Source organism: Pholcus phalangioides, unplaced genomic scaffold (genome assembly GCF_987345545.1).
Source record: "Pholcus phalangioides strain wild (caught in Gottingen) unplaced genomic scaffold, Ppha-v1.0 ptg000015l_1, whole genome shotgun sequence".
Lineage (NCBI taxonomy): Eukaryota > Metazoa > Arthropoda > Arachnida > Araneae > Pholcidae > Pholcus > Pholcus phalangioides.
The window spans coordinates 93640647-93662953 of record NW_028301608.1 but is presented as its reverse complement, the minus strand read 5'-3'; the positions used below and the strand labels follow the sequence as shown (position 1 = coordinate 93662953).

At 37.6% G+C, this 22307-nt stretch overlaps 1 protein-coding gene across 1 annotated transcript; it reads left to right on the top strand.

The window, feature by feature from the left end:
• The first annotated feature begins 1820 nt into the window (after positions 1-1820).
• Positions 1821-22128, top strand: LOC149077083 (uncharacterized). Its single transcript, XM_089242335.1, has 3 exons — positions 1821-1937; positions 5212-5547; positions 11446-22128. The coding sequence occupies exons 1-3, from the start codon at positions 1889-1891 to the stop codon at positions 12414-12416; spliced, it is 1356 nt and encodes a 451-aa protein (XP_089098461.1). The 5' UTR covers positions 1821-1888; the 3' UTR covers positions 12417-22128.
• The last annotated feature ends 179 nt before the right edge of the window (positions 22129-22307 follow it).

Sequence of the window (22307 nt, the reverse complement as noted above, 5' to 3'; positions counted from 1 at the left end):
GACCTGCTGGAGTAGGGTCCCCAGGGTACAAGAACTCCCTACTTCAGCAGATTTACCGTTATCAGCTCCGGCGCGGGGTTATGTGTTTACGTAACGCTATCCTAGAATCCTGGACGGGAGGGTTAATATTTTTGTTTCATATAAATTCACAGGAAAATCAAAGTAGACTTCGTGAAAAGACTACGATTGGAGATTCCTTCAAACTCCTGGCCTAAACAGTGCCGCCTTAACACGGGCCCCACCCGAGCATGACCCGGGAGCCTCAAGTGTAGAGAGTGCCACATGGTAATCAGATCTCGTAATGATTTCGAAATTAAACATGCAATCGTTTGGGTGGGGGGACCTAAAAAAATCAATTTGCCCAAGGGCCCATGATGAACTTACGACGGGCCTAGGGTTCCATGTGTAGGCTGTGTATGTATATCATATTTGAGTATGTTATAATGCGTGTGACAGTTTTCCATTGCATATCTATAAATCAATAAAAAATTATGGTCTATAAATCTCTTTACAAGCATATTTAAACTCAAAACGGAACTTTTTTTTTCCATTTATCAGATCGCTTGATATCATTAGCCTATACATTTTAATCAGGGCTGTAGTGTGCCTTCTCGGGGCAGATGTTCCTTGGGCACCTCTTGAAAGGATAAATGTGGAACAAATATAAACTTTTGCGGGGCCCCATTCAACTCGGAGCCCAGGGGGAGTATCCCGGTTGCCCCAGCCTAGTTACGGCCCTTATTTTATTAATCCCGTTTTACGACCCTTAATATTTAGCGGCCTGGTGCGGACGCTAACCAGTGCGTCTTAACGCATGGGCCCACCCGGGCCTCAAGAGAAGAGAGCCTCACAAAAATGCGATTTGGTTGAAATTTTCTAGAATTTATCTCAAAAAACCGCTTGGAAATTTATATTTCCAAGAATAAATTTAAATTTATCTCAAAAACCGCCCGGTGGCCCATGATTATGCTCTTAAGACGGTCCTGCCGCTAACTTCACACTTTTGTAAGTTCGGCATTAATGTAATGCAACCATGTTTTCCAAAACAAGGCAGTTTGTTTGTTTTCCAAACAACATCAGCGAATAATTTTCGTTGAGATAAGAAATTCACAATACAAAAAATATTTTTTACCATTTCTCTAATATAAATTCCACCAAATGCGTATTTTGATTGGAATGAGGAGATAGATTATCTTATACCGTAAAATATACAGAAAAAAAAAAAATATATATATATATATATGGCAAGGGCGTAGCCAGGGGGGGGACCAGACCCCCAAGTTCCCCCCCCCCCCCGAAATGTGAGAAAATGACCGAAAAAAGGGAAAAAGATGGCCAAATCCATTGTTCTGTCACTTTGGTCCCCCCCCCGAACGAAATTTCTGGCTACGCCCCTGATATATGGCCATTTAGTTTTGCTAATAAAGTTTTTGTTTTGAGAAATGGCAACAAAAGATCATCTCTTTCTCCCTTGGCGACGACAGTTCATCCGATAAGCTATTTATTGTGGTAACCTTGACTAGATAAACGCAAAGGATTCTGGGACTGACAATGTAACGTCATAAGGGACGTCACAGAGGAGATCCAAGTTCTGCGCATGCGCTTTGAGTAATATTCCATTCCGTTTCTTGATCCCTAACGTCTTGTGGTAGGGGACCACGAAGGAATGCTTAAAGCGCAAGCGCGAATGGGCGTGATTTCACGCGTGACGTAGGAGCACTTGAATAATAAAGTTAGCATAGGTAGGAGGTTGCTTTAAAATTGGCGTCTAAAATTGTCAAAGTGGCTTAAAAATTACATTCTGCTTCTATTGCAGATTGTTCGCCATTTTTTCGTCTCGTTATGCTCGTGTTTTCCACATTTTTTTCCTATTATATTATTAAAAATCATGGACAAAATGAAGAATATGAAGAGCGTGCATTTTCATCGATCCAAGGGTGAGTTTATTCGTTGATTAAGTCGCAAATGAATAAATTTGATGAGCGTGCATTCTAACGCACGCATGAAGGGAAAGCAAGGGAAGCTCATTCCCCTTCCCCAAGACGATCAAAAATTAGATAATGTTTTTGAAGGGGCTCCAGTCCGGAACAATTATTTTTTGTTTTTTTCATGCAATAAATTCACACATAGGGACCCGTGAAACATCTGACAGGGGGACCATCAAAGCCTAGGGGCATGGCCCCCATAAGGGGTGGGCTGACAAGGCTCCAGCCCTGGGGCCCGGGACGATTTTCACCATTTTTTTTCTTTTTCACGCTATAAATTCATCCATCATAAAGGGGCCCGTGGAAGTGGTCGGGGGCGCCCGTAAAAGATCCCAGCCTAGGGGCCCTGCTCTAGGATGTGGGGGCCATGCCTAGGGGAACTTCTGTAGGATGTGGGGTAGTGGCTTACAAAAATAAGAACCGGTTGAAATTTTCGAAAATTTGCCTGGTAGGGCCTCAGAAAAATCACCTGGCTTCTTTCTCAAGATGATCAAAATTAAAAGATTTTTAAATCGAGAGGCTGTGTCCATACATGAAGACTATCATATTTTCTTATGGCAGGGGTGGCAGCTTAGACTTATTTATGAGAAAAAGGGGGACCGTTGTACCAGAAACAATTTTCTGTCGCAAAAGGGAGGGCAAATCGTGTCCGGAAAATTCACCGCCGGAAAATTCACCGCTAGGAAAATTCACCGACAACAGTTCAATGCGAGGGAGTGACCCAGTGAGTGACCGAGTGAGTCAGTGATTGAGTGACGGAGTGATTGATCCAGTGACCGAGTGAGTGGCCGAGTAAGTAAGTGATTGAGTGACCGAGTAAGTAAGTGATTGAGTGACCGAGTGAGTAAGTGATTGAGCGAGTGACCCAGTAGTGATTGAGCGAGTGACCCAGTAGTGACTGAGTGACCGAGTAAGTAAGTGATTGAGTGAGTGAGTGATTGAGCGGGTGAGTGAGTGACCCAGTAGTGACCGAGTGAGTAAGTGATTGAGCGAGCGAGTAAATTGGTTAGTGAGTGAGAGAGTGAGTGAATGGTCAGTAAGTGAGTGAATTGGTTAGTTAGTTTTTAACCTAGTAGTGTCACAAATGATTAAAAAATCCGATTGTTCCGAAAACGTATATATGATGAAGTGTAGATTTGAAGACACTTGCATCGGGCGTCCTCTTCGTCGCGCTTTGACATCGACATTTGGAACTGCTTTCAAGGAACGCGTAACGGTTTCCCTAATACCAACAATTCTATAGAAGGATGGCATCAGCAGTTATCTGCTCACCACCCAGATATATGGAAGTTCATCGGTGCCATAAAAATAGAACAGAGTTTGAATGAAGTTTGGATGGAGTAAATTGTAAGTGGACAAAACCGTCACATTGATTAGGAGAAAGAAATACCGGGACTCTGCGCAGAGATTAAAGAATTTACCCTTGACCGAATTCGCAAATTTTATGGGGTCCCAGACTGGATATACCTTGGGCTTCCACTATCGCAAGGACCCCTGGAAATGAAACCTTTTAATTTCCCCATGAAGGTATATGTGCAATCCCCCGGGTACCCCGACCCTGTATGTTGGGAGCACTGGTGATATATGTATATTTTACGTATACATACCTCTCGGCATGACCCCCACGAGGGCAGGGCTGACAGGGGCCGGAACGTTTCTTATCGCTTTTTGATATTTTCACACTATAAATTAAGCACAGAGAGGCCCGTGAAAAAGCTGGTTTGGGGGGCCCGCCATCCATTTAGCTTAGGGGACCTGCTGTAGGATGTGGGAAACTCGGGGTACATGCACATTACTTGGTCCCGATGTGTCAAATGGGTCCCGATATATGCAAGAGTTAAATGAAAACTTGATCCCAAAATCGTAACCGACTTCCGTAACACAAAAACGTAACAGATTTCCATCACTCAAAAAACATCACCGAATAAAAAAATCATCACTAATTTCCGTTGCATAGGAAGTATATATATACGTATATAGTAAATATAGAGTACACATACTAGATACGCACTAAGGCGGGATTCCTGAAAGTTCATCACGTGAAATCGCGGGTAACAGCTAGTTCAGCATAAAAAAAATCCATTGGTTACTGATGATCAGCGATGTTTTTTATAACATCAAAGTGATAACAGGAGATGATTTTAAGCATTTTTAGGAAGTTAATTCATCGCGTATCCCCTTACTTTATTATCTTTTAATTCTGTTATTATCCCTTTTAACATTCCATTAGAAGTTTCTGAGTAAAACCGAGTTAATGGAATTTTGTTGAATATACTATCTTGTATTGGGCAACAGCAATTTGTAATTTATACAAATACAAGGCCACAACAGGCAAAATGCCCAGCGAGGTGGCTGAGAAAAAGATGCGCACAATAAATATGGATGTCATATATTTCAGAAATACAGCAACCCGAATCCGTATCATCTGAATTTCTTCTCATAAAGTCATTATTTAAACTTTCCGCCATATCTTTAGGACATGGCACTTACTCACTCAATAGATCACTCACTCACTAGATCGCTCACTCACTCACGGACTGACTTACTCGCTCAATGAATCAGTAACCCACTCGCTCACTGAATCACTTACTCACTCAGTCACTCACTCTCTCAGTAACTCAATCGCTCATTCCCTCGCTAACTGACTCGCATCGAACTGTCGTCGGTGAATTGCATGGCGGTGAATTGTTGGTCGGTGAATTTTCCTAGCGGTGAATTGTTGGTCGGTGAATTTTCCTAGCGGTGAATTGTTGGTCGGTGAATTTTCCTAGTGGTGAAAATTGCATGGCGGTGAATTGTCGGTCGGTGAATTTTCCTAGCGGTGAATTGCATGGCGGTGAATTGTTGGTCGGTGAATTTTCCTAGCGGTGAATTGTTGGTCGGTGAATTTTCCTAGCGGTGAATTGTTGTCTGTGAATTTTCCGGGCAAATATGCATTTAGGTGCCCCACTATTCTGGAGTACCAGAAACACCTTCGAAATAAGTTTATAAAAATTGCTTCATTATGCTTTGTTTGTAGGGTAATCGACATTTCCAGAGAATGGTCATGGGAATTGATGTATTCCAATGAACGGTGGAATCGTGCATAGTGTCTGCTAATTAATGACCATTTTCTATTATATATATGCATGTTATATATATATATATATATATATTGTCATTAGTTATTTTTCATGTGTATTGATTTTATTTAGTGTTGCTGAATCGTGTTATTGATTTTATTTAGTGTTGCTGATTGATGGGATAGACGATCCCACTAGTGAACAACAAGAAGCAAGAAAGAAGAAAAATGCCAAGGCAAAAGCAAAGAAAGAAGCTGGAGGTCAAAAAGTCAATGCTACGAAGTCGACGAAAGACCGCGGTAAGGACACGCCGAAGAGGTCCGAGAAAGACAAAGCCCCGGCAGGAACAACAAAGAAAAGTTCTGGAAAGTCTTCCAATAAAAAGAACTCCGTTGTTTCTGGCCAGGTGAAGACAGCAGCCAAGAAATCCGCCGCTGATAAAAAAAAAGAAGAAGGCGGCCGTGAGAAGAAGAAAAGGGCCGCCAGGAAGAAGTCGGCAAAATAAATCTTCGACGTATTTGTAACTCTGTTAAACAAACTCATAGACAGCAGTTATCTGTGATATCAATGTCGGGATTTTATTTTGCTTTTTTTTTTTTCTTGTTATCTATTAAGATCAAATAAATGTTGAAATAAAAAAAATATGGGGTGTAATGTGATAGGCCTCCTCGTGGTGCACCCCGGGTAACTCTAAATCTATCACACGTCATTGTCATATTTATGCTCATATCCTTCACTTTCAATAGCCCAGAATATAACTTGTATCCGGCCCATGGGCCCGAGCCCCCCCCCCCCCCCCCAAAAAAAAAATTGAGTGGATATGTTACTCACACTTGACTCAGAAAAAACTTTTTGACAAAAACTTTCACTAAATAGTAGAAATCCATCTGGCATCCTCCCAGAGTGCTGCCTGTGGAGATAACTTGGGGGGGGGGGGGGAATCCTTTCTCTTGCTTGCACTGTCGGTAAACTCAAGAGCATCTCTTCTTTCTTTTGTTGAGTGTGACCCTTGGGGGATGGGGACATGAGACAACACAAAAAATGAAAAAAAGTGGGAGGAGGTAAAAAGTGAACAGCGATTAAGCTTATTAACAAGTTCGAAGGCCTGTTATTTCGAGCCTTCACAACGGAGGCGCCGACATGAAGAAATTAGCATTGGGTGGGGAGAGAGCGCTGAAAGTTGCTGGCCGTCCCGTATGTACGGGGCTGAAGCGAATATGCAGGAAACAGAGGACGCACTGCATTGTTTTTCTAAAAATTATTGGGGGGGAGGGGGGAACTCAGCCGCCTTACAAAAAAAGTTATTGGGGGTGAGGCTCAAATATCCTCCGCTCTTACGTTCCGGTGCCTTTGAGGAATCAAATAAATAATTGTAAAATAAAATCAACACACAAAAAAAAAAAGAATGGAAATTTTCCTGGAATGGAAAGTCCCTGAGACGGGTACCGTTGCATTCTAATACTAGGAATATGAAATTTCCTCCTTACAAATCAGAGATTCCCAAACTATTACGTCAGCACTCTTACAAATTTTAAATACAGTATTTCAAGTAATGTTGAAGAGGGGTTAAAGGGTGAAATTTGCACCCCCCCCCCCATTTGGTCCGGCACCCTGGACACTTGACTCCCCTGCCCTGTTTCCAGTACTCCAACACTTAGGTAGCCAGGATTGGAACTAGGGAAGAATGCAGTTTTCACAGGTGGAAATCTTGTGGGGCTGCTAATGCGGGGGGGGGGGGAGGGAGAAGACGAAAAATATCGTTTCGATCGATTTTTTTAGTGGAGAGAGTGAAAAAATTACACACAACTTCCACGACTAAAATGATCCTGTCTCCGTTGGACCGGGCTATTGGACAGATCTTTCGCGAGGACCCAGATTTTTCACAGGGAAGTGCTTGGAACCTGCCGTAAGCGTAAACTTGTATTGGGCCAATGGGATCGACACACCCCCCCCCCCTATTAATTTTAGAGAGGTGGCTCAATCCCCCCCCCCCCCCAAAATCGCATGGGTACGTTTTCCACACTTTGACTCAAAATAATCACGTCAGTACAGTGTGTTTCGGCCGTTATAGCTGTAATAGACATGTAAGAAAAGGGTCGATTTTTCCACAAAAACTTTTTTCCCGGCCATTTTTCAGGATGTGAATTATTTATCGGAAATTACTGTAATTTGTTCTATGTTCCATTGTAGAATAAATTGGGAATTTTTCCACAAAAATGATGTAATACTTCTTACTTATGTTATTCAAAATTATGTTTATTTCAAAATGAATAATTATTCTCAAGGTTTTAATAGGGTTCCTCCTTTCCCGGTCAATTCTTTTTTACAGACGAATTTCTTTTTGTCCCGCCGGTGACCGCAAAGAGGGGGTTTTTACACACGCTGTTTAAGTTCGCAGCACTGTTAGAATTTTTAAATATCTTGGGACATCTCAGTCGATCTCGAGGAGGCATTTCGATGCTTTCCCCCCCACCCCGTTAGTTACAGCCCGTCCGTGGCCTAGTGGCGTGTTTACCGGGGAGGGGCACTCATCGGGCTATAAGCAGGGCCATGGACTCCCACATACTGGAGAAGGCCTTCTAGCCTGGGATATTCGGCGGGCCCCCGAAGCCAGACTTTTCACAGGTAATGGGTTTACTATAATGGATTCATAGCATGAAAAACTAAAAATGATGGTAACTGTCCCAGGCTCGAAACTAGCTGGGGCAACCGGGATAATGCTCCAGGAACCTGGGCCAAATGGGTGGCCCTCCAACCAAAAAAAAAAAATTACACTTACTTTGCACGTTTCTTAAAATCTTTGACAGTTTCTTATTCTGCAAAATAAGAAGAGAAGAGGGGATGAACCCCCCCCCCCCACTTTGAGTATAACCCTTTCAAGGGAGGCCCCCTCCATGAAAAAACTATGCATCGGGGGCCCGAGCCTCGCTACGGCCGTGGAACCCTGTCAATTCCACCCTTGGGAGGGGGGAGTGTACAGAGAGGGCAGAAATTTTTGGGAGAAAGAAAGCGGGAAGAGAAACTAGTTTCCCCGAAATGCTTCCAAACATTGAAAATTTTTTTTAATCCATGTATTTTTTTATTCTTTTCCACCTTCCGCAGCTGACAAAGAGCATTTCAATAGGGTTCAGTTTCGGCTGGGCTAATGGCTGTCAAAATGGCGATCACGGAGACAAACACTACCGATAGGGAAAAAACAGGCCGAACGTGATGACGTCACAGCATCGAAAATTTGCGAGCGAAGGCTTCTTGCTCTAGAAGGTGTTGGTAGAGCTCTTAGGGAAATTTTGAAGTCAAAGGGTAATTTTTTCAAATATTGCCAAGTTCTTATTAAAAACTCTGGCCCTAATTGATACTTGAAAATAATGTTGAATTATAAGTATAAATTCGTTTATACAAAAAGACGATTGTGACGAAAATAGGAAGACATATTTCTAAAAAATATGAAAAGTAGGAAAATATATTAGGGCTGGCGAGGCTTGTATTAGTTACTTTTCAAAAGCATTTCATAAATATAAAAATACATTTATTTAACATAGGCCTACATACATAAAAAGCATGTGCGAGACAAATACGGGAAAAAACAGGCTGTTTTTTGAAAAGGCTGTTCAACGGAAATTGGGGCCCGTTCATAGGGTACGTAGAGAACCTTGGGACAATATACATTCATTCGAGATTCAAAAATACAAATCATAATGTGTAGATGAAAAATTATTAAACGAAAAATCGGAGGCCTTATCTTGAAACCCAAAATCCACCCTTTGCGGGAACCCAAAGGCAGTTGAATTTTCTCTTTCCTAAATTCATCTTCCCATCAGCCAGCTGTTAAAAACCTTCGCATAGATAGAGGAGAGTGACATCATCTTTGGATATATACATACCATTATTCCCCATTTCCATCTAAAATTGTTCCGGACAATTGTCAACATTAGTGTTATTTTTCTTCTACTTTACCGTACATGCAACTCGTGCACGTTCCCCTGCGGAATTTCTTACGAATTTGTACATGCCGGGACATGTGTTCTGATTATTATTATCGGAAAATTTTAATTTTCGAGAATATTTTCACTCGCCTCTCTCTAAAATTTTAAGGCTAATTTTTTTTATCAATGAGAAAAATAATCTAAAATTTGAAGGAGTATTCTCACTCAAACGAAATTTCGAGGAGTAAAATTGAGTTTTGATGAGTGATCACGCATCTAAATGCTTTGAATCTTGAACCTCCACTCATATATCGGGGTGCCATAGATACAAATACAACGCCACAACAGGCAGATTGCCCAACGAGATGGCTGACTTAAGAACATCATGGATCCCCGAGCCTTACCTACTACTGCTACACCACACATGCCCCCCCCAACGAATCGGTACATGCGGGAGTGTACGTGTAGTGAAACCTGACGTGAAGTTTTTGTTTCTCTGTAATGATTGTTATGTGTAGTGCTGCCATCTGCCACCAGTTTTTCTAACTATGAGTTGAATTGTTATGATTGGATGATTTGTCGTTGTAGGACTGTTGCTCTCTGTGGCGAGACTTTTTAACGGGGAGATCGGCTCGCATTTGCACCTTGAAGCTGAGAACCACAGAAAACCAACTTCAGCCGACCACCACTGTGGGGTTCGAACCCGGATCCTCGCATCGCGAGTCCGTCATGAGACTTTAACAGCCCGAACCCCCTTTATCATCGCTCTGTCAATTAAATGCAGTAGTGCATTGAGCAATTTAATCTCACACCATCTCTATCTCGTTCCCATACGTCAGGCTTCAACCCGTTGCTCACGAGCACCCACAGCGCTCCCTGAAGCAAGACGGCGAAAATTTTTGTAATGTGGCTGGAAGTACATTTTTAGCGCGGGAGATACCACCTACGTCAACAAGAGCTAATGAATATCATATATTGATGATAATTGATGCTATAACTAATTATATGTTGCAATATGATGTAACATAACATAATTTATTTGTCCCCAGTCAATTTCAATAATACTATACAATTTAGAGTTTACCATTAAATTACATATTTTACAATATTTGACAGAAAATGCAAAGAGAAAGAAAAAAATGTTTGAATGGACACGGTAGAAAATAGTTAATTCATAATATGATGAAGAAAGCTGGGACAGGGAAGAGAGCAATAGCTAAAAGCTAGTAAAATGCTCTCGACCCTATGACATCTTTGCTCTTGCGATACACGTAAATCTTCCTATTTCTTTTGACATGAAAGAAAGATAAAAAGAACGAAGTATATCGGACAAATAGGTGCAAATATATTTATTTATTAAATTAAAAAATGAATTATGGCAACCCAAAGCTGATATTAGAGAATTTCATTCCACACGTTTTTTTTTCCACTTTAATTCAATGGCAAATTTTTAATAAATACAGAGAAATGGCTAGACAAAAATAACAATTAAAATAAATAGCATCTACACTTGCTGTTAACGATCCATATAACCAAATCGAATTATTGTTTCACTTAAATTTACCTGTCGAAATTATTTATTATTTGATATAGAAAATTTGATATCAGGATAAATTAATTTTTCATTGCGTAATATTTGTTTAAATTTCATATTGTCTTCCCATTCATTAATTTGTTAATGTGACATTGCTATTGCGGTACTTTGCTAACCACAGTTAATGAAAAAGAAGGAAAGTTGCTTCCACCAACAAAGGAGTTTATCTGAGTTTCTGTAAAAAGTTCATAATTGTTTGTATAATTAGTTCAGAAGAAGGAGCCAGCAAAAAGAATTAATTCTAGGTATCAAAATGAATTTCAGAGCAGTTCGCATATTTCGGCAAGTTAATGATTCGCAGCAATCATTCTGGCAGCAGTTGTTATTGTCCCGTGTATTTGCCAGTATCGCCCACCCTAGGGTTACCAACCGTCCTTTTTGATGCCATCTTCCTCCTACGTTCCGGGAAATTCGCCCTTTTGTTCTACTTTTCAGGTTTCTGAAATGATTTTTCTTTTTTTCTCGAGGAAAAATTTTTCCCCTTTTTTGGAACATATATTTCTTCATTGTTTGAGTGTTTTTGTGTTGTCCTCCTCTTCGAGGAGAAATGGTCCTCCTCCCCCCACCCATACGCCGGAAACATTCCCAGAGTTTTCTCCTCTTTCTGATTTTTTATTTTTTTAGCGGTTCTGTTTTAGACGGGAAAAAAAATTTATGGCCGGTTTTATTAATCGTAATAGTAGCGCTGTCTATTGGGAAAATCAGGATAACTGACGTCATCGGGATGAGTGCGTGCGCGAGCGTCCTCCTTTTTGAGTTTGTGAATCTGGTAACGATAACCTATCCAACTTTGTTACAAACAAAATATGGTCACGTTGTTTATATCAGAAAAGCACTCGAGTAAAGCTTGCTCCTTTCTTTTTTTCCAAGAACAGAGCTTTAAACGAGCTTGTTTACTTACGTCCTTACCGTGTGTGTGTGTAAACAAACTACCAGACGACACGAGATGGAAAACGATCGTAGAAAGGGTGAAGACGCCAGCGGATTCATCAAAGTTTCTTACAAGAGAAGGAGCTCGAGGCCAACTCGTGTTCGTAACACAGCCGAGCAGTCGCCGTTGTCTGCGGACGGTCCTCCGACACCAGAAACGCTGATGAGCCTCGCCATCTTCGGCAAACAGCTCGCCAGGACCGTTTACGACATACAGCAGTCGGATAGCATGAAGCTGCTGGAGAGGATCCTCGAGCACCGGATCGCGAGTTTCGACAAGAAGATGATCTATCCATCCGAGCTGACCGAACCGTTCAACCTGTCCGACGGGCTGCAGAAGTTCGCGACCCCCGACGAGGACTACCACGTCGACGTCGTCTGCTACGGACTCGGCAGATTCCTGACCTCACCCGCTGCCCGAACGCAATTGGCTCTCCTGCTCGTGCTCGGAGTCGCTCACTGCGGCAACGTTTACGTCTACGACCCGGTGTTCAGCGAAAAGGAGAAAGAGATACTGAGATTGCTGTCGATCAACGTGCTGGCCGTCAACGAAGAAGGCAAGAGGACCATCGCCAGACCCACCGTGTTTTTTATGCCCTACTGCCCCCACGAGCTTTATAATAACCTTCTATGGGCCAACTGGAGCGCCGAGAAGCTGTCCAAAATGATCATCATCGGTAACAGTTTCAAGGTTATCGTCGATGACCTTCCGTCAAGATTCGTCCTCGAGGACAACCGCTACCTGTTCGAAGCCACACAGTTTGCCGAAGAAGTTTCGCTGCCCATCTCGTATTCTACTTATTTCCATGGGCTGTCCATTCACGCTTTCAACTCAGAGAAGCTTGGCATGGCTCCCGAAGCAATGTGGCTCGATCGGGAAGAGCCAGAATATTTTATCACCGAGATGATAACTTGCAAATAATCTCAATTTGGCAAATGAGCTTAATTATAGTTTGCCTCCTATATCATGCATGTTACTGTGTTCCCGCCTTCGAATACCAAAGCGAATCTTGTTTAAATCGCTTACCTATGGCAGCGGTTCTCAAACTTTTGTCTCCCACGCTACCTTACATTAGTCAACGTGTGTCCGCATTTTCTTTGAATATACAAAGCACTGCTTCCAATATCAAGCAAGCACTCATGAATATCGTCAACTTGCCATGACACCCTTGACAATTTTCATCAATTTAATGAATAAAAATGTTGGATTTAACTGATTCGTTAAATTGGGGTTTGGTTGTACTATTTAAATGAGCTTTTTTTCAATTTACATCCATTAATCTGGCAATTTCAGCAATCCAGCAAACTCTGATCTAATATGTGCCCAATTAACAAGAGTGATCTACTTGTGTGTCCTTTACCTCAGCTCTCGCCTACCATACATCACATGTTCCTTGTAAAAATTCCATTGAGGAATTTACTAATGAATTATCCATTCTTGGAGAGGCTGTACTTGCAAAGTATTAAATATATATTAAGTGTGTGTAGAATGCTACTGTGAACTCTGAAATTCTTGTGCAGTGAGAATCCTGTGTAATGATACCCTTTTAACGATAATCGTCCATATAATTATATTACTCTCTGGTACCGATGTACTTTGTATAGTGTTGTTATGCTCCATCTGTAACAATAACTCCTTTATAATGATGCATGATGCATTTCTTTATTCCCCTGAGTATCATTGTATAAACATTTCACTGTATGTGAATATATCAGCCTTTGTAACGTGAGTGAGGGAGCATTTTATTTGTAAGAGATACCATATTTACTTGAATCTAATGATGGATTTAATTTCTCAGTGTGTATGAATGAATTTTTTTTCTATCAATATTGTCACCAATTCTAATATACATAAATTAGATACATATGTCTGATTTGGCGAAAGAAAACCCTGCTTTGATTTTGAGTAAATATGGTACTTATGATACGGATTCCTTCCCGTATTCGGGAACAACAATAAACATATCAAGGTATAGAATATTAAAATAATATGTCTTTTTTTTTTATTCTTGTTTCAAATGTATGATGCAGTTAAAATTAATGTATAATTCTAAACTCTTCAACCAGTTGCTGTCTGAAGCACCCATATAGTGCTCTATGCTCATGTCCAATTTCATTCTCACGAGCACATAATCAATGTTCGGATTGAACACCTTGTGGAAGTTGTATTCAAGTATTAAAATATCAATCCCAATTTCATGCATACGTGTGTCAAACTCATCATTTTGATGATGAGTACCGGCAGTGCTCCCGACTAGGAAAAAGGGCTGAGGACCTGTGTCTTCAACGTTCAAAGGTAGTTGAAATCTGCCAAGTTGAGGGATTTATTTGAAGCAGGGGACTTTAATGCATGGCCCGTGGGGGTCACATTTGGCCCTTAGAGCTTTTTTGTCATGGCCCACCAATCATTTTCAGAAAATGGCTGAAAACATTGAAAAACAATGTTTTCTAGAATTGATAAAAGAAATAATTTTAGAATTTCCAAAAAAAAATATTTGAATTTGTGAAAAAATAACTTGAAAAATAAATCAATTAGAGAAATTATTTCACAATCAATGGAAAAATATTTTGCATAATTATTGAAAGAAATGATTTCAAGATAGAAGAGGGAAAATAATTTTTCAGAATTACTGAAATAATTAAGGAAGATTGTTGTTACTCATGTGGGTAAAACAATGAGCAAACGGTCCAAAATCTTGTTATTCTTTTGCAAGAATCTCTGTTAAATAAGGGTAATTTTTGGAAAATGAAGCTTGGTCCACACTACCTATGTTACACATTGTCCTTGATTGTTTTGGTGAGCTCTCCTGCATAGTGTGAACGGGGTAACAGGTTGCGAGACAAGCAATGCATTTTCTGCTTGCCAGGATCCACTTCATGTTGGTAGCCTACATCAATGTTACTGTAGGAAGGAAGGCATTGTATCTCTGTAAGATAAGAGCGACCTCTGACGATGTGTACAGAGCTTAGAGATGCAGACGTGGCCTCCCACACTGACGCTTTTGTTTTATTATTTTGTTTTGTATTTTTAACCAAGATCAATAGAATAGACTGTCTTAGTGTTCCTTTAAATATGTTCAAGTGATCATTCCCCCACATTACTTAACTGAACCACCCCCACAGGCTCCCATTTTCTTCCTATGCCCCCTCCTCCCTTCTGAGTAAAAATTTATAGTAAACAAAAGTTTTGTAAGCGAAGATCCGTCTTTGAACCCTGGGACTACTGGATCATACATGCATATTGTATACATTCCTCTATGGAATTTCTAATGAATTGATACATGCTAAAATGTGTATTCTGAGTGAATGTTTGGCCCCAGTGTATTTATGTTGTCAAAATTGTACTTGTTTCTTGTTCTTTGCCCATATTGCCATCTGTCATCCAAATTTTGAAGTAAAGATGGTAAATCCTTGAATTTTTCATGTTGTAGGTCTGCCTGCTGCCTGCAGAGAGACTTTTCAAATGAGAGATCGGTTCACATTCATGCTTTGAAGTTGGAAAACTGCATAAAACCAACTTCAGCAGACCACCACTGTGCATCAAACAGAGTTTGAGCCTTGATCCTCACAATGAAGGTCCAGTATGATGCCTAAGAACCCTCAGGCTAGAAGCCAGTGAACTTTCCTTTTGTGGAGGTTCTATATAGAGCTGTTCAACCATCACTGCCCCCCCCCCCCCAGATAAATTGATGTTCTGGGACTTCATACTCTCGAAAATATTAGTACCAGATCTTATATATATATATATATATATATCATGTAGACTCTCTGTAGACACAAGGTCCCTGAGCCATTCCCAGATGGGTTCATACATTAAGATTGCCCTGCTCCTGTGGGCAGTTCTACTGGATTCTGAAAATAGTCAGGTTTTTTGCACCGCATTTCACTTAAAGGCTTTATGTCTTCATATCTATATTTTTCTTTCACAGCTCTCTTAACCACTTGCAATGGTCGTGGATCCCTTTTCATTTAATTTTCATTTTTTGTCTCTCTTTAGAATATTCCAGGACTGTGAGGATCTTATATGGCCCTAAGTTGAGGCCTACATCAAAGAGATGCACTGCTCCTCATGAATCTTGTATTACTGAAAACTGTAGCGATGTTGTCGCAACCAGTTTGTGCTTGGGTGAGAAAGAAAAAAGCCACACGTTTTTTATTTATTGTACCTCTAGTAACCTGAACCCATGTAGTGTGAAGTCCTAAAGCGACACAAAGAAAATATTCAAGGTAGCACCAGTTACACTTTAAATTAGTTGTATTACAACATGCATGATATTGGAGGCTGATGTAAAAAGAATATCACTGATATTCAGAAATTATTTTCTATTGTTAGATGAGGTGTTGATTCATCAGATTCTTCTAATCTTCACAGAGACATATTTATTGATGAGAGTATGCTATCACAATATCAATTTTTATTTTGAGACTTATCACAACTTGAGAGTTAGCGCCTCTCATCCAAAAACTCTAGTCCAGGATGTAAGCTCTACTGCACGGTGTGCTGCTATGCATTATTCACTTTACCACTGTTGTGTCTCCGCCATTGTTCCGTCTCTAGGCATGCTTATTGCTATAAGCAGGAGGGTGTTGCTAAAGTAACAGCCCTTGGGTGTACATTCTTGTATCAATATTATCACAGTCAGCCTAATCCAGCTTGTTGATAGCTGGGGGAATTCCATAATTCAGAATATTCGTCTACTTTTTTATACTTCAAGCTGGTATTGGATTCAGTGACCTGAGATTGAATATACATATCCTGATTTCAATCAAAAGAAGCTATAATTGAGTAATATCATGGTATACTCAAACCACTTCTAAATCTTTTTTTTTTCTTTTGAGATGGGTTGGTTAATTAATTAGTGTAACAAATTATATGACTCCAAATAAACATTCTGGAAAAAAATTTCTCGAAATTTCATAACATTTTAGGGGTTTTTGCTGCCAACACACCAAATCTTAATGGAATATTTCATTTTAGAAAGTAAATGAAAGATTACATTAGCTAAATGAGTCTACAGTTGCAAAACTCGTTGAGCACCAACCAGATTTTTGTACAGAAAGTGAAAAAGAAACCTTTGTAGAGTGTATTTTTTTGAGCTGATGCTTTTTAAAATGTTAATGTTATGCCTTTAAAATTTTAAATTTCTAGAAGGCAGCTCAAAAAATACACTCTACAAAAGTTTATTTTTCACTTTCTGTAAAAATCTGGTTAGCGCTTAATGAGTTTTGCAACTGGACAACTCAATAAGTGCCCATTTGGGTGGCCCTTATTTTTCAACTTTTTAAAAGTTTAACCCTTACCCCACCCACTGATCTTGTTCCATCAACAAAAAAAAATTATCTGTGTAAAGTTTTAACTCAATCAGACAACTGCTAGGTGACCCTGAAATGTCTTGAAGTTGGAACATAGTAAGCAATGTTAATTCTCTATATGCAATGATTAATTGCATGCAAAAATGGTGTACTCTTCTTTATCTCGACCATTTTCTTTTTTCTTCTAAGAGAAATTTATTAGGACACATCTGGCAACCTGGCAATTGTTTAAAAACTTTTTGAATACGATTTCCTGAAAAAAAAAATTTTTTTACTCAGCAATGATCTGTAAAACAAATCAATGCCGGAGACAGTAAAAAATACCCAACTGCTATTAAATCCTCTTTTATGAAAAAATTATGTTTCAATTTGTTCACATTATGTTTTGATTCTACAAAAATTATTACTGCTGTGAATAAAAATGTGTGTCTCTTATAGAAGTTGTTGAAGTTGTGTGTGTCATTAAGAAAACCACAATATTGTGGCTTTATCAAATTTTTCATGTTATTTTAGGTATTTTTCAAATTGAGACAGTTTTTTTTTTTTTGAAAAATTTGATTCAGAATGTTTTTAAACAATTGCCGGGGTTGCCTAGATGTGTCCTCATAAATGTCTCTTAGAAGAAAATTTAACTGAAACTTTTTTTGTGATCGGCCAAATTCTTATGATGTATTAAAAACCAGTGGGAAAAAATACTGAATAGAATACTTTTTTGGAGATATATATCAACCAAGATTTTCATGGGAATATATAAAATAGTTTCATCAAAAGCTTTCTTTTTTTTAATATCTTGTATAAGGATTTGACATTCAGTTATTTTTTAATAGGTAATATATATAATTTTAAGTTTTTTTGATTGCATGATTCTGAAACTTTGTTTGGGAGGGAAGAAATTCTTCTATTTTCTTATCTGTCATTGGTACTGCAACAAAAATATGCCAGATTAGGTTGAATCTTTAAACTTGCAAATCTATGAGGAGAGTAAAACAGCATAGTTTCTCAAAACCTGGCATGTGGTCAAAATTATTGAAGTAGCTGACTTTATCTTGTCATTGAAGAATTCTGAAAATAATGAAACAGCTTCACAAGAAAGTTATTAATTCCTTATGTTTCCTGTATCATTACACAATATTGTGGCTTTATTGATATGAGATACACCCGAAAGCAGAATGTATAAAAAAATCTGTGATAAAATCGTCATAGAACAGTCAGTGCTACTGCAAGAAAATCTCGGGAAGAGTCTTAAGAAAAGAAGGAAAATAACTTTTCTTTGTATTGCAGGAATTTTTACCGCTGAACATTTTTGTTAATTGATAGCTCATTGCAGTCTAATGCAAAGCATTCTGCTTTAGGGGTAGTCAACTCATGTGATTGTTCCTAGCCCCTGTGCATGTGGAATTTTTCATGTGGGAAACAGGTGCAAATGCTCTAATTATTGTTAATGGCTACTTTGTTACCTGCAATGTGTTAATATTTCCCATGTGCTAAGGAAAAGCATGGTATTTATTCACCAGGTCCAGAACCACCACATTAGCGCATAAAGTAAAAACTTACAGACTGTTTAATAATTTCTGAAAATATCGGCAAAAATTTATTTAGTTTGGGAAGACGTAAACCAATTTGCTGATTCAGAATTGCTGTTCTTGCATGAGTATCCATGGTGTCATAAAATGTATAATAAATGTATTATTGCTTAGCAAAAATTATTCTTTGCAGTTTAAAGTAACGTGAATTTAATTGTTGCATGATGCAAGTGCATATTTGTTTTGATGTGTATGTGATATGGAATTAATTGCTGGTGTGAAATATTATTCTATAGAACTATCCTCGTAGCCACAAATGTAAGAATCCTGTGATTCATGTTTTGTGCATCAAAAATATTTGTTAATATTGTCCAATACTGTTCAATGTATAAATCTGTAATGAAGTATTTGGAAACATGTGACACAAATTGTTAGATCTTGAAAATTCTTTTTCCCCTATTTTAAACTGTCAATAATTTGGTAACATCGGATCTCTGTAACCATGGCTTGACAAATCTGAGGCACCAGTTAGCCATAGCATCTATGTGGGACTACTGGATAGTGGTTCCCACACATCACAAAATTATCTGAATTTATGAATTCGTCTTCACACTGATGTGGAAAAATGTCACCAAGTCTTGGACATGCTTTAAAAAAAATTATTGGTGGCGTTTTTCTTGAAAAAAAATGCTTGGCCCCTTAAGAAATGTGGCTGGGGTCAATTTCTCAAGCCCTGTCTAGTCTGTCAACTGTATTGTGGAGAAAGTTGACAGGAAATTCTTACAATAAATTCCTGTGAAAAATTTATGATCATTTTATTTTTTTTAGTTGTTTGATTTGATTATCAATAGAACAAACTATTACATTAAGGCAAAAATCTGTATATCGCTTATATAGCTGAAAATACTTGTACATATACTCTATCTTTAATGAAATTTTCATCGTAGACTGACAGGAGTATGAAGTGCCTTTTCTTTATGACCTTCAAAACTATGAAAATTCTATCAATGTCGAACCATTATTCTAAGAGATAATGAAATATAATATTTTTTGTCACATGAAAAATTTTTTATTCCTTCAAATGACATTTTAATTTGTTAGTATTTTAAATTATTGCCATAAACATATGCACAATCATTATGAAATTGTCTATCTATTTTCATCAAACTTATTTTTCAGATAATCATTGATCTTTAGCTTGCATTTCAATGCGATTTCAAATGAAAAAATTATTTCAAAATATATACTCTGTAATGTATAAATGTTATTATGAATGTATAATATTGATGGTTGATTTCATAACATGAGTCTATAATATCAAAGATTTCCTTCATTCATCTTCACCGCAACAGCAATCATTAGAACTGTAACGCAAGACTGAAAAATTAGGAAAGCATTCCACATGAAGCTCATTCAAGTCAGTCTGTATAGATTAAAGCTTAAGGTTGTTAAACACGAGCTTAAACTCATATATATTTATATCAACTCTCAATTTCATCCTTCAAGCTACAGCAATGCCTTCAATATTAAACAAAAACCACTATCATCTAGCTATTAATAAATATCAACCTTTTAATGGCCAATATTCCCAATTGGGAACATTAATTGAGGGTTTTATTCATTAGAAAAAAATATTTTCTTATATGAAAGCACTTGATTATTTTTCCCTGGACATGTGAGATTCCAAACTTAATTTACAAAACAAAGATTTCATTCACTTCGGCAAATATGCTATCAATTTAATTTTTCTTAATTGCTTATGAAAAGGTAGAACAAAATTTAATTTTTTGTTTTCAATTTTAATGTTTCTATGCACATGGTCAAGTCCAGAAAACATGTAGGAAAAGGACTAAAGGATCAAAAAGGAAGAATAATATGAAAAAATTCAGAAAATCAATTTTAATTTGACTGGTAAAAAGTTAATTCTAAAAATTTCTGTGGTATCAAAAAAGAATTCAGAACTTCTCCTTGAATAAATGCATTGCAATTTGTAAAACTATATTGTGATTCTATCCTATTAAAAGCATTGCTGTTAGCACAAACATCACTTCTCTTTAATAACTGACTGGTTATATTTGCTCAAAAAAGTTTCTTTATTGAGGATTATTCAATAGACCCATTTATTCCCCTATGTAGTATTGATAAAAATATAAAATGAGGTAATATCTGTATCTCGTAAGTAGCCTATATGAATGGTATAAGTACAGTAATAAAAGATATTGTATAAGGTTTTTTGAATGGTAAATTATGTTTTTCAAAGTTCTCTGGAATTATAACCTTATAAAAAAGAAATCTGATGCTAATCTTGAAAGTAGAATTCCATGATGGTTTCTTGTTTTAAACGTTAGATGTTTAAATATTGTGTCTGTTGTGTTATCCAGCTATTTTCATGTGATGTGATTGTTATCTTGCATGATGAGTGATTTGTTTCAACGGATTCTCAATCTATTATCTTCATGTTCAATGAATAGTTGTCTTTGTTATTAGATGTATCACAAATATGCACATACATGTTCGTGTACTTCATGCACGCACACACATTTATCACATAGTTGTCCATCACTGTAGAATTTTGTAATTGCCATTGATGTTCTATTTTTAATGAATTCATTGTTTTCATTTAGAGTTTATGTTTGTTATTTTGTATATATTATTTATTTTTTAATGAATCTTCATCTATTACTTATATTTTATGTGTAGAATATTGTATGCACATATGAATTTCTAATTTTTTTTTAAAAGAGTCTTCTTAACGCTTTAGGCCATTTGAGTATTACAATTTCAAATATTGCAGTGTTCATCCCTTTCTTGTTGCTTTTATTTCCTCTGTCTGATGTCATCGGTTTTCAGCAGAACTGTAAAGTACACACCAGTCAGGAACCACTGTTTCAACATAAGTTTATAGTCAATGTTACTGAGTTGTATAGTTTATTTCCACATAATACATTTATTCAATAGATTTCTACTTATATATTCAGAATTTGTTCTAATTATTAGGAAAGAGTTTCGTTTTTTTTTTCCTGATATTAGTGGAGCAAAAAAAAGTGAATTTACCCATGTTTCGTAACCTACCAAAGTTCTTGTATTTGTTTGTCTACCTGTTTTTGTACAAAAACATAAAAATTTTAGTTAGAGATTTTTGGAATTCTAAGAAGAAAAAATATAATCTTTTTTGCGCAGGAGATTTTTGGTATTATATATATTTCTCTCTTTTATTCAACTTAGAATCAAGTTCCCATATTTCAAGAATATATTGTATTACTCAGAAAAGACAAATCTCTAACATAATGTACCATCTTGTTAAGAGATTTAACATGTAAAACACAACATTTTTGAAGGCTTTGCTTTTTCTTATGCTTTTTTTTATTTCCCATTTTCATAATTTTCAGGATCTAGAACTTGATTAAGACAAAGTTTAGGCATAAACATAGTGGTCTTTCTGTTCTGTATGATATGATTTTAGTCATTGTGAACATTCCAGTTTCATTGTACGCTGAATGCTTCATCTTGTAGTGTCAATCATATGCTTCGTTTGCATGCATCACACATGTTTTTGTGAAGTGCAATCCAACAAAACTTATGGAGCTCATTTTTCATTACCTTCATTTTTCCTATTTATATTAACAAAGCATGAACAGTAAAATTGTGAGTTTTCAACATTTTTTGTGCAATTTATGTTTTTGATCCCATGCTGGTGAAATATTTGAGGAAATTTTTTTTTCTTTCACATTCATCAATGTTTGTTAAAGTGTTGTGTGTTGCTTTTGCAATGTTTATGTGAAAGTGTTGACTGTTAAAATAAATGTATTTATCTCTTAAATTTTTTTCTTCTTAAATCATTCAATGCCATGCATTGTGTAATATTTGACATCTAATTCAGAATGACTTTGACATTGATAACTTGAGAGATTTTATTTTGTTTCTATTGCTTATTCAACAGCTTCTCGTCTTTACTTCTAACCAGGATTTGTACTGAA

Bases quoted from the DNA above. Each gene is read 5' to 3' on its own strand.
- LOC149077083 (XM_089242335.1), top strand. From the start codon at position 1,889: ATGGACAAAATGAAGAATATGAAGAGCGTGCATTTTCATCGATCCAAG. The intron at 1,938-5,211 runs GTGAGTTTATTC...GATTTTATTTAG, and splicing joins GCATTTTCATCGATCCAAGG to TGTTGCTGATTGATGGGATA. The intron at 5,548-11,445 runs AATAAATCTTCG...GAACAGAGCTTT, and splicing joins CGCCAGGAAGAAGTCGGCAA to AAACGAGCTTGTTTACTTAC.